This window comes from Dermacentor variabilis, chromosome 8 (genome assembly GCF_050947875.1).
Source record: "Dermacentor variabilis isolate Ectoservices chromosome 8, ASM5094787v1, whole genome shotgun sequence".
Taxonomy (NCBI): domain Eukaryota; kingdom Metazoa; phylum Arthropoda; class Arachnida; order Ixodida; family Ixodidae; genus Dermacentor; species Dermacentor variabilis.
The window spans coordinates 42,808,859-42,831,125 of record NC_134575.1 but is presented as its reverse complement, the minus strand read 5'-3'; the positions used below and the strand labels follow the sequence as shown (position 1 = coordinate 42,831,125).

Sequence of the window (22,267 nt, the reverse complement as noted above, 5' to 3'; positions counted from 1 at the left end):
TACCGTCAAAGCGCTGATCCAGTGCCGATAAAAACTCCTTGAAATTTGGCCCGGCTATAACACCCAAGTCCTGTAGAGAGAATGGCAAGGACAGCGTCATGGAGAGGTTCGAATTACAGGTCGTGCTGCTTATGGCTGGGTAAATGCGCAACTGTTTAAAATTATACCTGCTATCGGGAAACACGCAATTAGCGCTACATTGTTCAAACACTATCACACGTGGGCATCTAGCAAGCGCGAAACTCAGTTACCGGTAATTGAAATTTTTAGGTAACGATATTGATCAAATGGTGCAGAAGTTCTTTTTTACCTCTAATCAGGCGGTGTTTATAAGTTTAATCGGCCAGCAGCATAAAAATTGGAAAAACATGAAATTGTGCGACGACAAACCACCAGAGCATTCTTGTTAAATGCTTCATACCTAACGCCGTAGGGACCGGACGAAAAGCTTCAAAGCTGGCAGTTAACAGCTTGACTTATTCTTTATTCACCCTCAAAACACACATTTGGATACTTTTAGGATCATTGCGGCATTGGCTACACAAATGCGCTAGAGCCGCGTCAAGCATGTCAAGCAAGCTCGGACGTTGTTCTACGGCACGATGTAAAAATAAAATAACCTATATCTACCCTTGCCACTGTAGACCAACAGCAGAGGCAGTACAACGCAGACGACATTTCTCGAGACAGCGGGCTTACGAAACACGCTATCACGTTTAACCGCAATTTGGACTTGTTTATTACTCTCTATCCACCAGCGAATTTTCGTTCCTTTATTTAAATCATCCAAGCTGATTCGTGTTCTCAACATTCCCTTTGAGCGAAAACTTTCATTTTCTCAGGTTTAACGACCGAAAACAAAGCGAGCAGGAGCGACGCTGTACTCGGGCCTCTGAGCTAAAGATTTCTCTTTTGCTAAATAACATACAGGAAATGCCCAAGTGCGTGGGGCACAGCGTAAGGGGGGCAATATTTTGAAGGTACATATATCAATCATTACTTAATATATCATACGTAAAATGCGTAAATACTGCAAGCGCAGTGTCATCATTTAGAAGCCACTAAACTAAAGAAAAACGAATACCCTACTAAAAATGCGCTTAGCAATAACACACTGGACAAGCAATTACTGCATATTTAACGCAAAAAGGAAGAGAGTCACTTGATAACGCGTATGTACACTCGCAGGTACAAAAGTACATTCGGCTGGCGAAATAATGCAAAACGGCATCGATCGGCAGCGTTCGAAACCACACCCGGCAAGCATGGAGAAATAAGACAACTAACGAATCCATCAACGATGACGCTAAGTGCAAAAATGAGCATGCGCCAAATGAATGTTATACGCTTGCACTTCTCGAGAAAGCAATGAAAAAAAAATAAACGGAACAACGGGTTATTTTTAGTTTAAACATATTTGTTATTAAAGAGACCACGCAATTTCGACCCAAAGCCTAGTCGCAACTGCTTTCAGGACGTGGGCGTGTGTCGCTATGTTCTCGCACATTCTCGGCAATCGAAACGGCAATTTCGAGGTAAGCAGCAGGACACCACCGTCACTGTGCCACTTAACTCATCTTAAACCGAAGCTGTTTACTGGAGTTTCACAGCCATTTCCGTTGCGGTGTACAAAGCACGCATGCGGGAACAGTGCTTGGCATAAAATGTCAAAAAAGGCCAGCAGCGCAAGCTGCCTGACACCTGACAGTCCCGAATTTTCGCTTTAAAACGTAATGAAAATAAATGAGGAGTATAAGATACCTGTTATCTTGGTTATATCTCACTCGAACAAAGTACTACTTGGTCGCACTGTTTTTTTTTTCAGCCAGTACATTATTCGTACTATATACAAATATAGGTTGGCGCTTGGCCGAAAAGCCGCAAATAAACAATTTCTAGAAATACAGCCCATGCGACTCTCCCGTGGACACAATAAAAAAAATATTCGCATGCCTTAGGAACCTACGTGCATTTTTACAGCAGGCTATTCGAGTTTCACCATAATGTCCTCATGGGTCGGTAGTATGTATAACTGGCAGTCATTTTCGATTACTAATTTTCTTCGTGAGAAATTATCTTAAGAGCGTTAGCCCTTATTCAACAGGATTTTTTTATTTCTTGGGGTCTACTACCACCTACCATCGGCGTGACATATTCAGTCCGTGGAATTCAAGATAGCGGCCCCCAAAGTAAATCGATATAAATACCCAATTGGTGATTGCTTGGTGATGTTATTAGTATATTGAATTGGTGATTGATCGGTGACGTCACTGATATGTCCCAGATGGCCGCCACTTGTTCACGTCACCAATAATTCCAAGATGGTGGCCCCCATAGTAAATCAATAGCAACCCAATTGGTGATTGGTGACGTCACGTGATTCACGTCGCAACCCAAGAAGGCGGGCAAATGATAGTGCCAATGGTGAAGTCGTAATCCAATATGGCGGATGGAAGTGGATGGTGACATAGTTTAGGAATCTTCAATCCAAGATGGCGACCAAATTTGGGTGCCAATGATGAAGTCATAATTCAATATGGCGGCTAGAAGTAAAACCACGTGATTATGACGTCATACTCAAAATGGCGTCATAGTTTCGATATCTGAAATCGAAGATTGCGGCGAAAATGGGGTGCCAGTGACGACGTAGCGGTCCTACATGGCGGATAGATGTGGAACCACGTGATTATCGCGTCATGGGACGAAATGGCGCCATAGTTTCTATTTGCTAAGTGCAAGATGGCGGCTCTCGGTGTGACGTGATAGACGAGATGGCGGCCACTAAAATTAGCTAATTACCTAAACATCCCATTGTTAATTAGCCGATTATGCATTTCAATTATTTTTCCATGTCCGCCTCTTCGAGTAGATCCGGGGGGGGGGGGGGTAAGCTGTAAGAGTCCACCTAGTTGAAAGTCCATTTCGGCCGCTGCTGATAGCATGCAGCTGCACAAGCGAGGAGTTCACGAACGGCTCTAGCCAAGCAGCAGCGGCCGAAATGGCCAGTCCACTATGTGGACCCTTACAGAATATACCCTGCTCATGAACTAGAACTGTGCCATCTGCCCCAGGCAACTTTAAAAAAAATGCGCAGTTTCGCCCGAAAGGCGAACCACCGATTTCGACAGCATAGGGTATAGCTGTACGAAGTAAGGATAGTAGTTTTAGCACTCCGTGCAAACTTGTAAACATCCGCTCGCTGACGAAATTACCAATAATAGAAAATCTAAACATAACTGAACGAGGACGTAGGAAGAAACAGACACACGGAGACAGCGCTGTCTTTGTGCGTCTGCTTCTTACTACGTCCTTGTTCTGTCGTGCTTACACATTCTATCATGGATTCAACCCAACTAGCCCGTCAACACGTTTTAACTAAATTAACCAGCATGGTATCACGCACGCACAGGTAAACATGAACATATCTTCGTCGATAAGCGCGCAAACTCCCGGTCAAATTTTGGAGTGAGAATCGCGGCAGCAGCAAGCGAATTGACCTTCATTCTTCTCTCGCTTCAACGCGAACAAAACGTCGGAAGCGCAGCGCATACGAACCTAATGGCACTAGTTGCACGCTGCAAACATCGCTGATCGCTTTGAAGATGAGGCCCGCGCGGGCGCGCACTTTGGCGACGTTACCGATCGCTTTCAAGACACACGAGCGTCAGTAATGCGTCCCTACGGCGTCCGCCAAAGGCTTCTATACGGCGTCCGCGATGCGCATGGCCAGCGCCGTAGTAGACGCCGCAGTTGTCTCCACTCTGTACGGAGCTGCGCGCAAGAAAGGACATCGAGGCACCCTAGCAGCCGCCGGAGAATGCCCCACCTCCCTCACCTGACTCCCCTGCCTCGCGCGCGGCAGGAGAGAGCACGCACATACGGCTTACGGGCGCCCGGCGACAGTTATATCGGCCTTGGACTCACACGGAACCTCACGGCGACGGCGACGGCAGAAATGCGTCTGGAATGTCCATATAATATCTATCGCAATAAAATTTTAATGCCTTCTTTGGAACACCCTGTACATGCTCGAGTCATAAGCTCGCGTTGATTACGTCCCCGCCCTTTGTACACACCGCCCGTCGGTACTACCGATTGAATGATTTATTAAGGTCTTGGGACCGCCGCACGGCGTCGCCTTTCGTCTGCATGGGTCTATTGGAAAATTTCCCAAACTTTGACCATCAGAGCACACTCACGTTTATCGGTCCGTGGAAGACGCCCGGAATTGCGTCGGCTAAGAAGCGCCCCTGCTTCTGGATGCCGTCCAACGCCACCGACGAGTGACCCTTGGTTAGAAGTGCGCCGAAGACCATGAAACTGACGAAAGGTGAAGAGAAAAAAAAAGACACCCTCACGTAGGATCTGAGCTGAGGTTATGGCAGAATAATGTGCTATACGAGGTAAACACATGCATGACCCAAAAATTAAAGAAATCAGTCAGCCTAAATTGCATATGCTCATTGTCGCCGATGGTGCTATTATTGAAAAGTATTGCTTCTGATAGCATATTTCCCAAAATCACTAATTCTTAACGTGCCATGATACAGGCAACCTACGGAAGCAATAAAGGTACAGAAAATTAAACAGGGCAAGCGCTTTTAAACATCTAAGTATTCGAACATAGAAACTCTCCTTGCGATTTGCTTTCCTATTCTGCCCGCCCGTGTATGTCAATGCGATTCGAAAATGTTCTCTGTGAATATCGACAGACAAACATGAAACGCCATCTTTGTGCAATATTGTGCACTGTCTCCCATTTAACAGCACCTGAGCTTGTCCACAAACTCAACGTTGTGTTTTTACTGGAGGTCTGACACTCGTCTTAAATTTACTGCGACAGCAGTGAGAAGCCAGAAAGTCAGCTTCCTGCATGTGTTCGTTTTTTTTTCCTCGCGAATATTTCAAGTCGCGTACGTGAACGTGGACGCGCCAACCGCTGGACCATCGCGGAGCTTCGCCACCAGGTAACTCATGTCGGACTTTGCGACCCCGCACAAGCTCCGAGATTGGCAGTATTGACGCCTAACGTCTCGGAGGCCACACAAATAAATTGTGATAGCATCGGACACGTCCACTCGGTGTGCCTCGCAAAGGGTAAGTTGTTCCTGAGAAGATGCCTGCGTCCACAGTGTGAGCAAACAAACTGCAACTGTAATTGCCTCCTCCTCCAAACGAAATCCTAAATGAACCCCTTTTTCTGGTGGTCTCATTTTGGCCCCTCGCCGGACCGCACAGTTTTCTCCAGGATGCCTAATATTTAACGCCCTATTCGCCGCTCGATTCGATAACCGAAGGGTGATTTCGGCACTCAAAGTCGACTCGGAAAACCCTGAACGATCGGAACTGTTGTTGGCCAGCAAGGACGTCGCCGCGCGATGCTTACGCCAAGAACGCGATGAGCACCCAGAAGCGGCGGCTCCACTTGGCTCGCGACACTGCCTGTTCCTCGGTTTCCGGCTCTTGGTCCGCTGACGGCCGCAGGCAACGGACGCACAGCACCACGATCCCGGTGAGGGGCACGAGCACGGCTAGGATGACACTCGCCACGAGCAGCACGATGCCAGTGCCACCCAGCAGCAAGTCGATCGCCTGGACAAAAAGCCGCGTTAGGCAAGCGTCAGCCAATTCGTTATGGATGCAATAGAATTCGCGATCAACAAGGCAATCAAGAAAGCTTGTAAGCGGCCCCACTGTTCAACATATCCCATGACGGAAGTTTTTATTGGTGTTGGTGCGTGGGCTTGTGTTGGTGGCGACGATTAAAAAACTATAGATGGTTGGCACAGACGTTGGACAAAGCAACAAAGCCTTGGAAGATCCATTTGGATAGATAGATAGATAGATAGATAGATAGATAGATAGATAGATAGATAGATAGATAGATAGATAGATAGATAGATAGATAGAGATTGATTGATTGATTGATTGATTGATTGATTGATTGATTGATTGATTGATTGATTGATTGATTGATTGATTGATTGATTGATTGATTGATTGATTGATTGATTGATTGATTGATTGATTGATTGATTGATTGAGATCACCTGTGGACTGAACGTCTGACGACTCTTGCCTGCAACTGGGCTTTCACCTGAGCACCACTTCGGAAGTCTACGGAGCACAACTGCACCTAACAAGTATTCTTTCTGACGGGTTTCTTCCAGTGCGTCATCGGCATATAAGTTGAATGCATCAAATGCTTCGTCGAGTATAGTCAAGTCGGAGCTCCCGTACGTTCGTGTACGCTATACCTTAAGACGCCCTTGATTACTAAGGTTGCATTTTAACTAAGAGTACGAGGCCACGTACGATGACTAACAAAGTTGTTTCTAATTTAGTCGTGTTGTTCTGCAGTAAAGTTCCAATGAGTCAGAAAAAAAAAACACTCCTGCCATTGAGCTTTCGACGAAGCGATAGCGCTTGCGTCTGCCAGACGGACATGTCTGGTCTGGTGCCCACACAAGTGTGAATATTCCATGCCAAGCGCGAAACATTGTCTCGCGGCAACAAAATTTCCTATATAGCTGTGCGCTACATTCTGGACTATACGCCATCTTTTACAACGATGGTTGAGTAGATGCCATACTCACGAGTTCGGCGTCCAATTTCCCGCCCTTGTTTGCAGCTGCGGAGAAGAGAGAAAAGAAATGGAAATAGAAAGGTAACGATTCACACAAAGGAGATAAGGCGATATCTAGACATCTAGTAAGCTAGACCTATATAGACAGGTACAAGAACCAGTCAAATAGCTGACCATAGTGGAAGCTTGCTCTAGACGGTTCAACAATAAGAACGATAAGGCCGTGCCAAAGACAAGGCCAAAGACCAGCTCTTGTCTGCGTTCTACCAAATTTCCGTTCGTCCGTGTATTTCGAGCTGGTTTATCACGGCCAGCCTTAACGCTGCACTTTTGGTCGGTTTTCCAGGCAACATCTGCCAAATGCATGGCTTTTCCTTCATCCTCAGTGAAACGTACCTGCCTGAGCACGTCGATAGGAATTCAATAAACAGACTGCGTACTACAAACGTTACGCAAATGTTTTGTTGCGATGTGAAGTCCTCTGATAAGTCTCAGTGAGTTTTTAACGTGCATCAAAATAAAATATACCGTTTTGCGTAGACGGTAAGATTAAGCAGTTGTGAACAACCGTGAGCAAAGGTTTAGAGACCACAGGCTCGCCGTAAAAAAAAAACGATTTTTTTGTAATAAGCGCGAAAGGTTTTTAACAGCGCAAGGACACCAGAAGGCACATTACAGCGAAGTGAGCGCTTATAGTAATTCGCACGCATAAACTGAAACTGACAAATTCACTGCAAAGTTCGCAATGCCAAGTTCGGACTGCCATCAGGACCTTCAAGTTACATTCATAGGGAAAGCTGGTCTATGTACTTTTGCTCAAGAGAGTATGCGTGCGTGCGTGTGTGTTATTCTTATCAGTAGCCGCCTCTCCAAATCGACTTCAATGATAAGGGCACTATTTTCGACGTATATTCATCGGGCTAACATTCGTAGGGTGGGCCCTCAAGTACCGTATCTTCGGTGCATAACGTATACAACGTGCCGAAACCGGGCCGTCCTCACCACGAGAAGGACATTTGCCATTTAAGACTTTCGACTGACAATACAAATAGAATGAACCTCACTCGCATTGAAATTTCAAAGGATGAAATCTCGCGAACTTAAAAAAGATGATATTATACGTGCAGAAACTGAACAGGAGCTGGTTTCGTAAGTGCACTTGTATTATCTTGCTTAATGAAATTCATGCGTTTCGGGAACGAGTAAATTGTCTCACCAGGAAAAAAAGACATTAATCAACGTCTTTTGGTATGAACTGGCTGCCGTATAGTCTGGTCGCCTTGCTAAACCCGAGAGGTTGTCACCATTTGCAGGCGTCCGTTCTGTGCAATCGGTCTAGCGAACGACATTGGGAGTATTCACCAAACTTTTCATTTGTAAGCGGTAACCCGATCGCTGCCTGCCACTGGTTCACCGCCTTCAGTAAATGTATCCGCCAAATCGCGATTGGCTGACATCTTACGAACAGTTTTAGCCTGCGAACTTCCTGAATGCATAGGGTCCCTGGTGCTTGAGCACGGTCTACGGACCGACGCGCACAAAGTAGTTCACATGGCAGAAGGCTTCCGAAAACGCCGTAATTCGTGTCGGCGATTACACGAACAAAGTCGGAAGCAGATCATTGCCGTAGTGAATGTAAGGACACCAAAAATTTGTTGAATCGCCCCATGGGCCCGAAATATCAGCCCTATATATGCATACGCAAAAATATACAATGATCCACTACTCAATTTTACAGAATGGACTGTCGCTTGCCAGAATCTTGAAACATACTGGCAGCTGAAATTTGAAGAGACAGAGTCACTATACAAACGCACTTACAAAGTGTCCTATGAACAGTTTATAAACTGTTCCTCATTATAAAGAGTTGGTCATGGCCTAAGTGTTTTCGCTTCTTTTCTTTCCTTTCTCATCTGTCTAAACACTGGTCAATCATAAAACCTTCTCACATAAATGAAGTTTTGTGAGGACGCAAGCCCATAATGCTTTACTTTCTGATTATCATCGCTTTCATCGCGTCGTAGCTCTTATCGCATAATCACGTCCGCACAGGACGCGTTTCCTGAATCCGACCCCACGTAAGCGATACTGCCGATTCGACACGGAAACCCGCGTGTCCAATCAAACTACGCGCGCAACGCGAATGGTGTTGCAGCAGCATCTAGAGCCAGCGACTAGTCGAAAATGCACTCTGACGCCTGTAAATACCATTCCTAGTGGTTAGAAGTAATAGTTCTGCGGAAACCCGAAAGGTGGAGAGAAGTAATGAAGGGAAAATTAGACATCCACCCGTTCGTAGCAATTGCTACAAAGAACACCCATACGGATTCCACGAAAGAAAACCCTCCCAGTTGAATAAAAATTCGTGCTGGTCCAGGAGTCGAACCCGTGACCACCGCCTTTCCGAGGCAGCCGCTCTACCATCTGAGCTAACCAGGCGGCTAGCAGATGGCAGGGCGAAGTCGAATTTGTCACCAACTCGAAGCAAAGGCAAGAGTTTGACGCAGTAGTTCAGCGGAAACCCGCAAGGTGGAGTGGAGCAAGAAAGGGATTGTCCCCTTATTACTAGTGGTTAGATGTACACGACTCCTAACCATGTTCGCTAAACTTCGCATTATCCATGGTTCAATCGTCACTTCCGGCATGCCACCCGAGAAAAGCATGGCACCTAAGTGACGGTTGAACCATGGAACACCAACTAGCCTGTACTCAAACCTTGCTTCGTATTATCGTCTTGCAAGCCCTGTGGTTTTTTTTTTCCTTTCTTTCTGCGCACAAGTTCGCCCAATAAAGACGTTCGATTTTATATCCACGTTTCTCTTGCAGTGTGTCGAGCTCTTCGTGATTGCTACTCGCTGACCATAGGTGGTTGGCACTGACGTCAATGTGGTCGCCATCTTGGGATCCTAGTCAATAAGTGCAAATAAGAAACGTGGCAGCACCACAGGCGCGCCTTGCGCCGAATGAGAAATCATTAACAGCGATAGTTCGGCGGAAAGCGATCGCCGTCAAGCTGCAGAATATTGCACCCGTGATAATATGCTGCATTCATGTCATCGTTACTACCATGCCTGGGTACCAGTGTAGCGACAATGCTATATTAATATAGTCAATATGCAGGACGTTGTTGCTTAAAAGTTTAGGATTTGGGCATGCTCGAAACGCATATTCGATTCTACAGCAGAGCACGGAAGCCCATGGGATAGCGAGGCGGAGAGTGAAACAGTATATAGCGCGTGAGATATTGAGGGATAACTTGGTAAGATAGAAAGTGATAGGGATCGCGGTGTCAAATTGTCAGAGCATTTATTTTTCAGAACACTTCGTCATTGGCTACCTGCCTTTGGGTGTTCGTAACAACCCTTCAATATAGCTTATAAAATATTTGTGCAGGCGACCCGTTTCACTCTCTATTATGTTTCTTGTGCAAATAATATGTACTGTCTCTCCCTCCCTCAGATGCCATCTGAAAATTACGCCGTAAACTTCGGACGGCGCCGCCAATGTTTCGTGTAATGTGGAGGTCCACCTTTGTTCGTATAGACGAGATAAAGAATTGTTTCAGTGCCTCAGCTTTATCGGGACAATTTTTTTTTCGAGTATGCAATCATCAGGAGGAACGATTACTAGTAAGTATTGGGTGAGGCAATCGGGCATTGAAACGCACGCAGCTATTCTGTATCCGTCTTCGTGTTATGTGCTCGTCTCTAGGTGCGACCATTTGTTAGCGAGAAGACAAGCCAGGCAGACAAAGCATAGAAACACAGGTCAATCGATCGTCGCGACATGTTCACATGTTTTCTCTGTCTTCCTCTGGCACTTCATACATCTAACATGTATTGATGCAGTAAGTCCCAACACTGACGTCAAATGTTGCCCACGTTTACCTTCCGGCATGCCACTCGAGAAAAGCATGGCATCTAATCGTCGGTGCATTCCCACAAACAGCTGCACCACCGCGCTGCCGGTAACTTCAGCACGACTTATCAGGTTGGCTGCCGGAACCTTAGTGAACACCAGTGTCCTTGAATCACCGCAGGCTGCATAGAAGCGGGAAAATTGATCCATTTCTCCGTCTTTAGACTGTTATTTTTTTGCAACAGCGGCAAGATATCACAGCTATCGCCACCGTCATAGCAAGAGTAGCTCGTACACAACGCACGCAGCGCCGCCCTTGTCTTCTGCAATTCGCTGCTTGTTTCGGCCACCAGGGTGCGTCAGCAGACGTTACCACTGCCAGAATGGTGCAAGCACGCAATGCGTTGACGGGCTAGTTGGTGCGAATCCATAACTACTTTGTTTAGCGCAAAACAACGGACACAAGAACGACGACGGGACAAGGCGACAAGACAAACAAATTAATTATGCATTCGCACCAACTAGCCCGCCAACGCATTGCGCTGAACTATCTTTCTTCTACTGTGAGCCCTGTTTTTTGTGTGTCTGCGTCATCTCCTGAAGCGCCTTGTCCTGTCGTCTTTCTTCTGTCCGTTGTTTTGCTCTAAACAAGGTAATAATGGTGGAAGCACAAATGACCAAAAGCATAAGGCTCGTGACGGTACCGCGGTCACCGCGTCCACGCGCCCAAATGCATACTGCCGCGGGACCGTGAATTCGAAATGGTGCAGTTGCGGTTGTTTTCTTACCGCAGAAGTCACTCATGCTCAGTTTTTGCGCAGGATCGTCTGATATGTCAAAGTGGAACACAAACTACGTCGTGTCACTACGTGGCAGGGCACTGACGGGCCGTTTCGGGCAGAACTCATAGCAATTCATGACTCGCTCAGCCCTGTCACGTGAAGTGAATGGTGTTGTAGCCTTCTGTTAGAATCATTTCTCCTACGCAACAGAGATCTGCACCTATCAAAGCGGCATTCCTGATATTTGTTCTCGACTTGTAGGCTATGAACGACTAGCCAATGGTAATACACAAGAGACAGCATATCGGCTCTCCGTAGATGGCAGTAGCTCGCGTCATGAATTGAATTGAAACAATCATTGGCACAACACTCACACAGGAAAGTATTAAAACTCCCAATTCTAATAATTGCGAAGATGCAAAATAAAGCAGGACCTAAAGACACACGTCGCTCAGCGTGCGTGCCGTCTTCAGTTTAGGAAGAACATATGCTATAGCATATATTCATATATGCTCCTATAGCATACATTCATATAATTTAATCCTATACAAGCAACAAAGCCCCCTGTGGCGTGCATTCCACTTGCCTTTATATTATCGCTTCTCGCGGCCATTCTTATTGCTATAAATGCGCATCAACAAGCTGAATCCCAAGTAAGGTCCAAAGTGCTTTATTACGAGAATAAACACAAAAATAAACACGAGTACAACGAGATGCTGCGCTTAGCAACGAAACATTCTAATGAAATATGGCTGGGCTGGGGTACACGTCAGAAGGAAACAGGCGCCCTCAGCCAATCAGCACTTCAGCAGCAGCCAAATCGGACATGTCCACAAAGTGGACACATACAGAATACCCTCCACCCCCTAGCTCCGCCGCAGGGCTGGTTCAGCGCAGCGCAACGGTGCATACTCTCGGCCTCCTCGTTCTTGTGGTCAAGCACGCTGCACGTTGCCGGCGCCTTATCTGGGAACTTCGCAAACATCCACTCGCGGGACGGCCCAAGCACCGTCGGTAAACTGCGACTTCACGGCGGTGGTGATGGGATGAACGCACTTCGATTCCGCATAATTCCTATCGAAATAATTTCTTATAGGGATAGCAATCATACTGATGCACGAAGCACAATCGCGCGGTTCGCGCCGCACTCGAGCTGTCCTGCTAGAGAAGGCGCATGAAGGCGCAGGCGTGCAGCGTTAGAGGAACTCCAGAAACGCTGAGTAAGATTGGTTGCAAAAAGAAACAAAAAAAGAACAATTGCTGACGATTACCTTACTTCCTGATGCGAAATTTGAGCGCAGCTCTTCAGCTGTTTCGGCTTTTCGATATATTAGCTATATAAAACGTCTCCGATCCTCAGACAATCAGTCTCGAGCGGAACATTTCGCACCAGCCGCCGCAAACGGAGCGTTGCTTGGCGCAACTGCCTCGCTTATGGGGAGGTGCGGGAGGTAGCGCGTAGGCGCATAGGAACGTTGCGCTGCGAAGAGCAGCCATCGACTGAAGGCGCGTTTACAGTCCGACGTTATCGGCCCGTGGGCGAGCGTCGGAGCTCGTCGGCAGGTAGCATTTTTACAATTGCTAGTACATGCAACTCTATGGTAGGTAAAGCGGGGCGTGGCGTTTCCGGTTGTGCTCGACGTTTCTGCGCAGGCGAGAGTAAGAGCGGGTGCGAGATGGAAAATCTAGGGGCCTTTGCTCCCTGAATATGTGACTCTCTTTAGGCACTACGGAAGAGGCTTCTTAGCGCGTGTTGTATGCCTTTGTGCCCTTGAGATGCCGCCATTGCGGAGTGCGGTCGTGTTTACACTCCACCACTGGCTGCCCGTCTGGTGAGGCAGTGGGCACGGAAGCCCCATTTGGTTATGCCTGCGTCTCAAAGGGCAAGGTTCCAACTGGTGTTGTATAAGACGCGGGTCGTTTTTTTTTTTTCTTTCGTCGCGACGATAGATTGCATTTTTTTACAAGCACTGCTCCAGGAGGGCACATGTAACCGGCAAACGTAGACCTCAGGGGAGCACCTGAGGTTATAATAAAGCAGGCGGCGCAGGATCTCCAGGGCACCCAAGGGGTAGCGGGGGAATCAAAGTTGGAAGCAGGGCGGCCGGTGGGTTGGGGCTGCTGAAGGCGAATCATGCCAGGGGTGTCCGCATAAAAAATTGGCTGTCCCCCAAAGCGGAGAACCAATTTTTGATGACGATAGCATGTCAGGAGTGTATAAAGTCAGCTGTCCGCTGTGGCGGACAGCGAATTTTTTATGCGAACGCACCCTGGCGCGCATCGGCCTCCGCGGCCCTAAACCACGGGCAACCCTGCTTCCAGCTTTGATTTCCCCGCTACCCCTTGGTGCCTGAAAATTCTGCGCCGCCTGTTTTATTAAAACTTCAGGAGCTCTCCTGGAGCAGTGCTTCTAAAAAATCCAATCTATCGTCGCGACGACAAAAGCGACCCGCGACTTATGGAACACCAGTCAGAACTTTGCCCCTTCAGAGACAGCGATCAGAAAAAATCGACCGGCGACTTATAGAACACCAGCCAGAACCTTGCCCCTTCAGACACAGCGACGAGAAGAAAAGTGACCCGCGACTTATACAACACAAGTCTGATCCTAGCCCTTTCATACACAGCGATCAGCAAAAGGTGACCCGTTACTTATACAACACAAGTCTGATCATAGCCTCTTCAGACACAGCGATCAGTAAAAAGTGACCCGCGACTTATACAACACAAGTCTGATCCTAGCCCTTTCATACACAGCGATCAGCAAAAGGTGACCCGTTACTTATACAACACAAGTCTGATCCTAGCCCTTTCAGACACAGCGATCAGCAAAAGGTGACCCGTTACTTATACAAGTCTGATCCTAGCCTCTTCAGACACAGCGGTCAGTAAAAAGTGACCCGCGACTTATACAACACCACTCTGACTGATCCTATCCCCTTCAGCCATAGCGACCACTAAATGGGGCGCCCGTGCGCACTGCCTCAGCGCGCCCGCAGCAAGCGGCGGAGCGTGAACAAACTCGACTGCACTCCGCAATGCCGGCATGTCTAGGGTACAAAAGCCCACAACACGCGCTAAGAAACTTCCTGCTTGGTGTTTAGGCAGAATCACGCATTCAAGGAGCAAAGGCCCACCGATTTTCTCTCTCGCACCCGCTCTTACTCGCGCCTGCGCTGAAACGTCGAGTGCCGCGAGAAACGCCACGCGGCCCTGTACCTACAAGCAATTGTAAATATTCGTCAGGGTACACGCAGTGGCGAACGGTGATCACTACGAGTTTCGGCTCGGGCAGCAGCATATCATACCCAGCCCCCACTGAGCCGGCGTTCTGATTGCCGCCGCACAAAGATGGCATTGTAAGAGGAGCGAAGAGAGAAAGGCTCGCACCGTCCGCGAGAAATGGCGGCAGGAGCGCGCGCAGCTTAAAGCCCTTTAGCGCAGCTAGAGCAGTGTGCGGATAATGACCTTTGTTACGGCGAGGCCGACGGCGATGAGAAACGCCGGAAATGGCACCAAAAAACTGCGCTCTAAATGAAACACGGAGCGATGCGGACGCAGCGTCGGCGTCGCGTTCAATTGACTCGTTGGCGGACCCATGCCAGCGTTCTCCGTTTCGCTGCTAAGAACAACGTTGGACAGATTTGCGTTAGCGTCCTTGCTGAGCAGCTATGCCCACATAACACCGTGATGCGCGTACGGATCTCAACGAAACGCACAGTAAACGTCAACCCAAATTTATGTGATCCTTTCATCGAGCAATCACACAAATTGACGGTTTTCCTTTGGTGTCTCGTCTCGCGCATGGCGAAGCAGATGACGTTGATGGAGCCGCTGAGCACGCGAATGTCTTAACGCGATAGCGTTAAGGAGCTCGTGTCGCAGAAAATCCGGTGTCGTCGGCGTCGGTGTCGGCGTCGGTGTCCGCGCGCGTTGGCCGTGAGCGATAAATCACGGCAGGCACTTCATAAATAAAAATTGGAGGACGCTTAAGCTTCGCCTTCAAGAGTGGAACGTGACAGAGTTCCCGTCGACCCGCCAAGGGGTGTAAGACAATGGGCTACGGCACAGCGACTACGCGCCCCGCATCGGACGCGGTGAGCGTCGAGCAACGCAGCATTCGGCGCGACAACGAAATGTGCGCCTGAGCAAGCGACGCACGCCTGAGAATTAGAAACAGCTCGTTTCTAAGGCAACACCGCGTTCACTAGAGGCGCTTTTGTACCCCTTTGAAGCATCGAACTCGTGGCTCAGTGGTAACGCCTCCGTCTCACACTCCGAGAACCTGGTTCGATTCCCACCCAGCCCATCTTGGAAGTTGCTTTTTATTTATGGAGTGCCTGCCGTGATTTATCGCTCACGGCCAACGCCGCGGACGCCGACACCACCGGCTTTTCTGCGACACGAGCTCCTTAAAGCTATCGCGTTAAAAAGCAACTTCCAAGATGGGCTGGGTGGGAATCGAACCAGGGTCTCCGGAGAGTGAGACGGAGACGTTACCACTGAGCCACGAGTTCGATGCTTCAAAGCGGTACAAAAGCGCCTCTAGTGAACGCGGTGGTGCCTTAGAAACTAGCTGTTTCTAAGGCTCAGGCGTGCGTCGCTTGCTCAGGCGCACATTTCGTTGTCGCGCCGAACGCTGCGTTGCTCGACGCTCACCGCGTCCGATGCGGGGCGCGTAGTCGCTGCGCCGTAGCCCATTGTCTTACACCCCTTGGCGGGTCGACGGGAACGCTGTCGCGTTCCACTCTTGAAGGCGAAGCTTAAGCGTCCTCCAATTTTTTTGAGATGCTTTCTACAGGCGCAACGCTAAGCAATGCGATCGCTTTCGCAGCGTCGCCTGCAGGCAACATTTTTAACATGAGTGACTAATAAGAAGCGAAGCTAAATAGCATTTTCTTCCAAAGGCTGTCTTTGGGTCTCACGACCATATTATCGCAGCAGCACACCTTAAGGACGCGTCCTCTTCATACATGCTCGTCATTTCGCAAATATAGTACATTTCAAGGAAATACGTTACTCAATACGAGCTTACACATTTTCCATACAATCTTTTGCGAGCCTCGTCGGATTTTTATAAACATGCCATGTTTACAGAAAGTACATACACTTCCTCGTCTTCCATCGCTACACACACAGTCCCCAGCATGCAGACTTAGCCGTTGCCGCTTTTTTTCCCACTACTGCCTATCCTTACGTACCCCAATCAACAGAAACGACAAAACTAAATCCAGAACAAGCTGAACATAACTAGGCGTTTCAATATTCTTTACTGTGGGCACTCGATTTATTTTATGCCCAACATGAGAGCTACAAAAGGGAAGGGCAATCCATTGGGGGAGGGTCGTCAGTCTACCGACTACATACTAACTGTAGTATGAAGCTTATCGTTTAACGCCTAATTCCGGATGGCTGAATACATTTGGCGCCGAACTTATGACGACAAATGGTCTCTTTTGTAGTTACGAGCGCAATTTTCGAAGAGACGACCACTTCTTTCTTTTCGCGAACAAGGTGGTTAAGCAGGTGACTCACTGTCAGCATCAGCTGCCGTTCCTGACGAGGGGACTGCTCCAAGAAGCAGAACCACCAAGGCAAGGACGACTCGCGCTGTCACTTCCATGACGCCGGGCGGTGCTTCAAATACGGCTGTATGCGAAGGAACTGCGAAAGAAGACGTAAATACGAAAACATTTACAGAGAACAGCCGCAGGTTGTTCCGCTAGGCGAAGTATCGATAGCGTTAGCAATATACTGCGAAATACACACAGTAAACCTCGTAGTTTTATGGACAGTATAAATCAAATTGCAAAAATCATTCGCTCTGTAATTAGCGAGCATAGTGTCACGGGTGCTTTAACACGAAATTTTTTCGAACGCTGTTGTGTTCAACAGCGCCGGCAATGAACGCTTCATGCAGCCGCCCGCTTCGCCACGTATTAACGTGACAGTGGTAAGGGCCCCGTGTCGCAGAAAATCCACCGTCGGACGTCGTTTCGGCAAAAAGATTTTCAAACCACCCATACCCAGGCCCTCCATGTGGCGCAAGAAAGCTACTGAACAAATTGAATTTCTCAAGCTGAAATATGTAAAAAAATCGTAAAGTATGATTTACACACAACCCACGCACATGACAGCATCGGACTGTAATGTCATTACAGGAGAAAACAATTATCTTACGCGAAAACTCAAAGAAACCCTTTTTCCAGCCTTTATACTACACAGAAACCGTCACGGCGTCCGTCATTTGCGCGCGCCGCCACCTTGGGGGCCACGGAGCGGTGCACCCGGTTCCTTGCGACACCTCCAGATGGAGCTCGCCTCCCTCGCATCGCAGCCCACGCAAGAGGCCGCGTTTCTACGAGAAAGCCCGCCTTCGTGCATAGTGTTTGCGGCCAGTGTTTCCGGGTAAACATAACGATTACATACGCCAGAGTAGCCGGGATGCGTGAGAAGGAGACAGGGATCTTTGAATGCTATCGCGTTCCCCTTTTAAACGTGAAGCTTATGCTTCCAGCATCTTTTTCGACACTTTATACTAAGCGACTCCTAACTCTAGCCTCGCTGGAAAACAGAGCGCTCGAAGGCACCTGCCGTCTCGGCACACCCGTAAGACTTGCACCCGCTGCTGTATACCTCCAAGTTGCCCGCTCGCCTTCATTAAGGAGCGCTTGATGAGATTCATTCAGCGTTGAACACGCAGCTAGAAGAGCCACACATCAAGGCAACATCCTTCTCGTCTCACCATGGCAAATTTTGCCTCGCCCTCATAGCAGACGCGGGTCGCTCCTTTTAATCTCATTTGGACTTTATTAGGGACATCACGGCGACGGCAAACATTAACTTACAGTGTCCATATAATTGCTTTTGCAATTAAACATTGTATGGTGCTTGAAGTTCCGAAACAATTCGGGGGTTGTGAGATCCGCCTTAGTCGATAGTGCACTTGTTTAATTTAGTGCACATAAAGCGCTTTACACGGTTGCTTGCACGCAACTCCTCTATCGGGATGCAGCCACCGCAATCGGAAATCGAACCTTCGACGTCTTAATCCGCAGCAGAATGCAGTTGTCACCAGGCCACCCCACTTTGTGGTAAATTTTATGCTGGATTGATGGAGCTCTTCATATCACTGCAGCAGGGAAATTACTTTCCAGCTACACGTAATCAGTGCGGGCCTAGATCTATAACCATATCTCAATCATTCCGTCGTATCTGCGGATGACAAAATTTGATATTCGCCGATTACTAGCTACTTCCGCCAGAAAGATCTGATTATTCTTAAGAGGCGCTCAGCGCTCGACACAGATCCACGCGTGGGTCATTTCGATACCGGCACCAACATTGAAGTGTTCTCGCCGAAACATCAGCCTTCCTACAGCTCTATTGGCTACGGGCTATTCGCGAAAGGATTTCGCGATGAATATATGGAAACTATAAACCAAGAATTCATATACTTTCAACATGCCTCGTGCGATGATCGGTGTCAACTTTTTGAGAGCTATAGGTGCCCTAGCCTAATTAGCTTGATATGTAGTTAGCGAATTCTATTCTCGCGAAAGCAGGGAATTTTCGAAATTTCCAACACGAACCAAATGGTCCTTTCTATTTGATTCATTTTTACTCGAGAATTCGCTATTCGAGGTTGTCGCAAATTTCTTTTTGTTCGCACACATCTTGCTGAAAAATTCTTATTGGAGTCTCAAGCGAGACGTAGCAATACATGTGATGACAATCGCGAATGAGCCTCCAGCATAGGTGCTGTTGTTGCACACAGACACCAGTTCTTGAGCGTACGCATGAGACAGATATCTTCTGCAATGGAATATACAGCGATTAAATAAGAACTGCTCGCTCTTAGGCAAGCTGTATACGAATTTGCCCTGAGTTATTTGGCTACTCTCACCGCGTTCCATTCCTGCAAAACCATGCGCGGTGGTGTGTCACACTTGTCTCCTGCAGCGAACACAACACTGCCCCTGCATCTCATTCCTTGCTTCCTAACTTCCATTGCCTTGGTTCCCCAAATATTTGAATGCAGTTGTTTATCAACTAGCTGCTGCTCGGTCGTTCGGTTATTTAAATGGACATGGTATTACAGGCACGCGTAAATGTTGATAAACCTGGTTTTTGTTATTACCGAAAGGAATCCGAGCAAACTTCGCGTCTTACGTTTCTTTAGAAAGAAAATACTTCATATTCGATTCTACGTGCGGTGATCATTTTTATCGAGTGATGATTGTGAAATCGATTGCAAAGCTTTACGAATAAAACATCCACTATAAAAACTAAATCATTAAGTATCGCTGCACTCTTTGCAGACGCTAGTAATGTCCCAACAGAAAATGTATATCCATAATCTAGTTGTTTCGGGGCCCGAGCACCTGTTTGTTTTCCCAAGTTTTGCAAGCTATTACATCGAGCGAATGCCCAAGTAAATAATATGCTTCAAACAATCAGTAAACTTAAGCTTTTCCTTACAAAGCAACCAATTTAGTTTACATAGGTGGAGCTGCTTTCTAGTCAGCCCATTTCCGCACTTGAAAACTGAAACGTTGTGCCCAGTTAAGTTAGCAAGCACTCTAGGACTGATAGCACTTTTAAAATGGTCAATAATCTCGTGGACTATTCCTCAATTATTAAGTGTCACATCAGGCGTCGTATAGGGCACATTTTCTGCACAACGCGCAAGGGGCGCTGTAGTTGCACACGCTTCAAAATCATAAATGCTTCTTCTGAAGTGTACGATCGCGCACGCACCAGGAACGTGAACAAGGAGTCCCAAACTGCCTCCGAGTTATCCGCGAGTCTGCTTGGCTGGTGCCGTCAGTTCTGGACCTGCAAAACTGGCAGCATTCACACCACGTAAACGAGCAATACCCGAAGCCGTCTCGCTGTACCTGTCGCAAAGTGAACCGAGTGTCTTCAAAAAAGCCTCGTTCCCCCTTCGTCCCCGACTTCCGGCTCAGCGATGCTCGTCTCCATTTTGCCTGAAACGGTTTCCGTGCGTACGGATTTGGTGGCAAATCGTGCAAATTGAACCGACGCCCAGAGAGCATATGAATTCCGATATACCAAACGGAAGGCTTGCTGTTGGGCAGGGGTTGCCAAATTTTTGAGACTTGGTGAATCCCAACTGCCTTCCCAGAGTATCACGGAATCTCTGCCCTCCAATCCCCCCCGAAAACATCGATGGGCTTATTCAAGGCCTCGCGATGAATGCTGCGATGAATTAAACGAATAGATTTAAAATGAGACGTAAAGGGCCGGAATTTTCGAATAATTTCCACGGGATAATAGTCTACCCAAAAGGGATGGATTCAGAATCGTGTCAGTCACTCGCGCAACCCTAAAAGGTCGTTTGCGGAGCCACTTCGTTTCGCGGAACCGAGTTTGGGAACCCCGGCTGTAGGCCATTATCGAAAAGTACGTTGAGTTTTCTAAAGCGGCAGAAATAATTTCTCAGATGGAGATGTAATCTATGAAACGACCAGAAATAACCTACAGAGTGGTCAAACTATGGCAAAGTTGCACAAGCGGCTAAGTCGAAGACGATGCTAGGCCTACTCTGACGCGCAACCCCACTGGCGTAACCCCGCAGCTGAATGGATTAGAAGTTAGACGAAAAGGGCACACATTATTCAATAATTTAAACAGGGTAATTTATCTATCCTAGGGGGACGGAGTCGGATTTGTGTCGGTCGCTCGCGTAACCCTAAAATGTCGTTTGCGGAAACACTGCATCTTGCGGAACTGAGTTTGGAAACTGTAGGCCATTTTCTAAAAGTACGTGGCGCTTTTAAAGCGGCAGAAAGAATTTTTCCGAAGGTGATGTAATCTGCGAGACACGCACAGAAGAGCGACAAACGGTACAAGGGGAAGGCGATGCTAGGCCTACTGTGACCGGTAACTCCGTCGGCTATCGCAGAAACGCCGTCCTCAGCCGATAACGCGGACGCTCGACGGGAGGGAGAAGCGGGCGCGTCGCAGACGAGCACGAATAAGCCAACACAGAGCCAAGGCAATGCGTGCTGTGCACACACTCACCGGTGCTTCTCGGATCTGGGTCAGACGCCGACTTTGCTTGCTTGCTTGCTTGCCAGGGCAAACGCTTCGTCTTCGACTCGCGCGGCGAGCTGCGTGCTGACCACACGTGCGAACGTGCTCAGACAGGTGATGATAATTGCGACGCTCATCTTTGACAAGGTCGCAGATTTGCCAAGTGCGAATAGCCAATAATCGCGCAGCACGGGCAAATACTTCATTAAGAAACACGTTCAAAAGGGAGATAATGATTTGGAATGGTTAAAAACTGGATGTATCCTGCTGGAGCCGAGACTTCAAAAGGGGGACTCGTTTTCACCAAGGGAACGACAGGTTATCAGCTTTTGCAACCTGCTGTCTTCTAGAAATTTCAAAAGAGAGAAAATTTAGAAGTATAGAAGTCCATAAAAGGCGGAATTAAAGCGTCCAACTGATTCCTCAGAAGGCGATCGAAAGTTATTAACAGCGAAAGAAGAATCAAGTCATAAGAAGGATAATGGATAGGTTTTACCTCGCTGTATATGATGTAGCAGAAGGGACGTGTACTATAGCTGTAGGTGTAGTGTGCTAACCGTACGAAGCTTTTCCGCGTCGTTGGCGATGATGGCTTGGGCTCAGTGAGCATGCATTCATACCAAGTTTGTAATTATTTCGTTTGTAAATGATCCCTTACTTACGTGCAGTCCGCCTGCGTCTCTTGGCTGCAGCTTAGGCTAATTATCGCAGTCCCGGCCGACCCATCGCCAGGATCAGGACTCGTATTCTTAAGAGTAGCCGCTTTGTCTTGCCGATATTTGGACATTTGACTCTTCAAAATTTAACAGAAGCAAGTTTGAAGAAGTTGTAGAAAGATGTGCGTTAGCCCCACTGCAAGATCTTAAGTTCCCGTGACTAACTTTATAAGGTCGGTGAGTTTCTACCAGAGCCAACAGTGTTATTGTAAGGGGCATATGATATACTTGAAGGCGATACTTTCAAGAGATCTTACCAGTAGCAT

The 22,267-nt window shown here is 47.8% G+C and overlaps 1 protein-coding gene across 1 annotated transcript in view; it reads right to left on the bottom strand.

Annotated features, from left to right (window-relative positions):
* Positions 1-22,267, bottom strand: part of LOC142591376 (uncharacterized) — a 73,505-nt gene that overhangs the window by 31,545 nt on the left and 19,693 nt on the right. Inside the window, exons 3-8 of the mRNA XM_075703701.1 lie at positions 16,762-16,890; positions 10,474-10,626; positions 6,597-6,631; positions 5,387-5,592; positions 4,200-4,320; positions 4-70 (exon numbers count right to left, since the gene is read on the bottom strand). Of these exons, the coding sequence (XP_075559816.1) occupies positions 4-70; positions 4,200-4,320; positions 5,387-5,592; positions 6,597-6,631; positions 10,474-10,626; positions 16,762-16,890 (711 nt within the window). The remainder of the gene's footprint in view (positions 1-3; positions 71-4,199; positions 4,321-5,386; positions 5,593-6,596; positions 6,632-10,473; positions 10,627-16,761; positions 16,891-22,267) is intronic.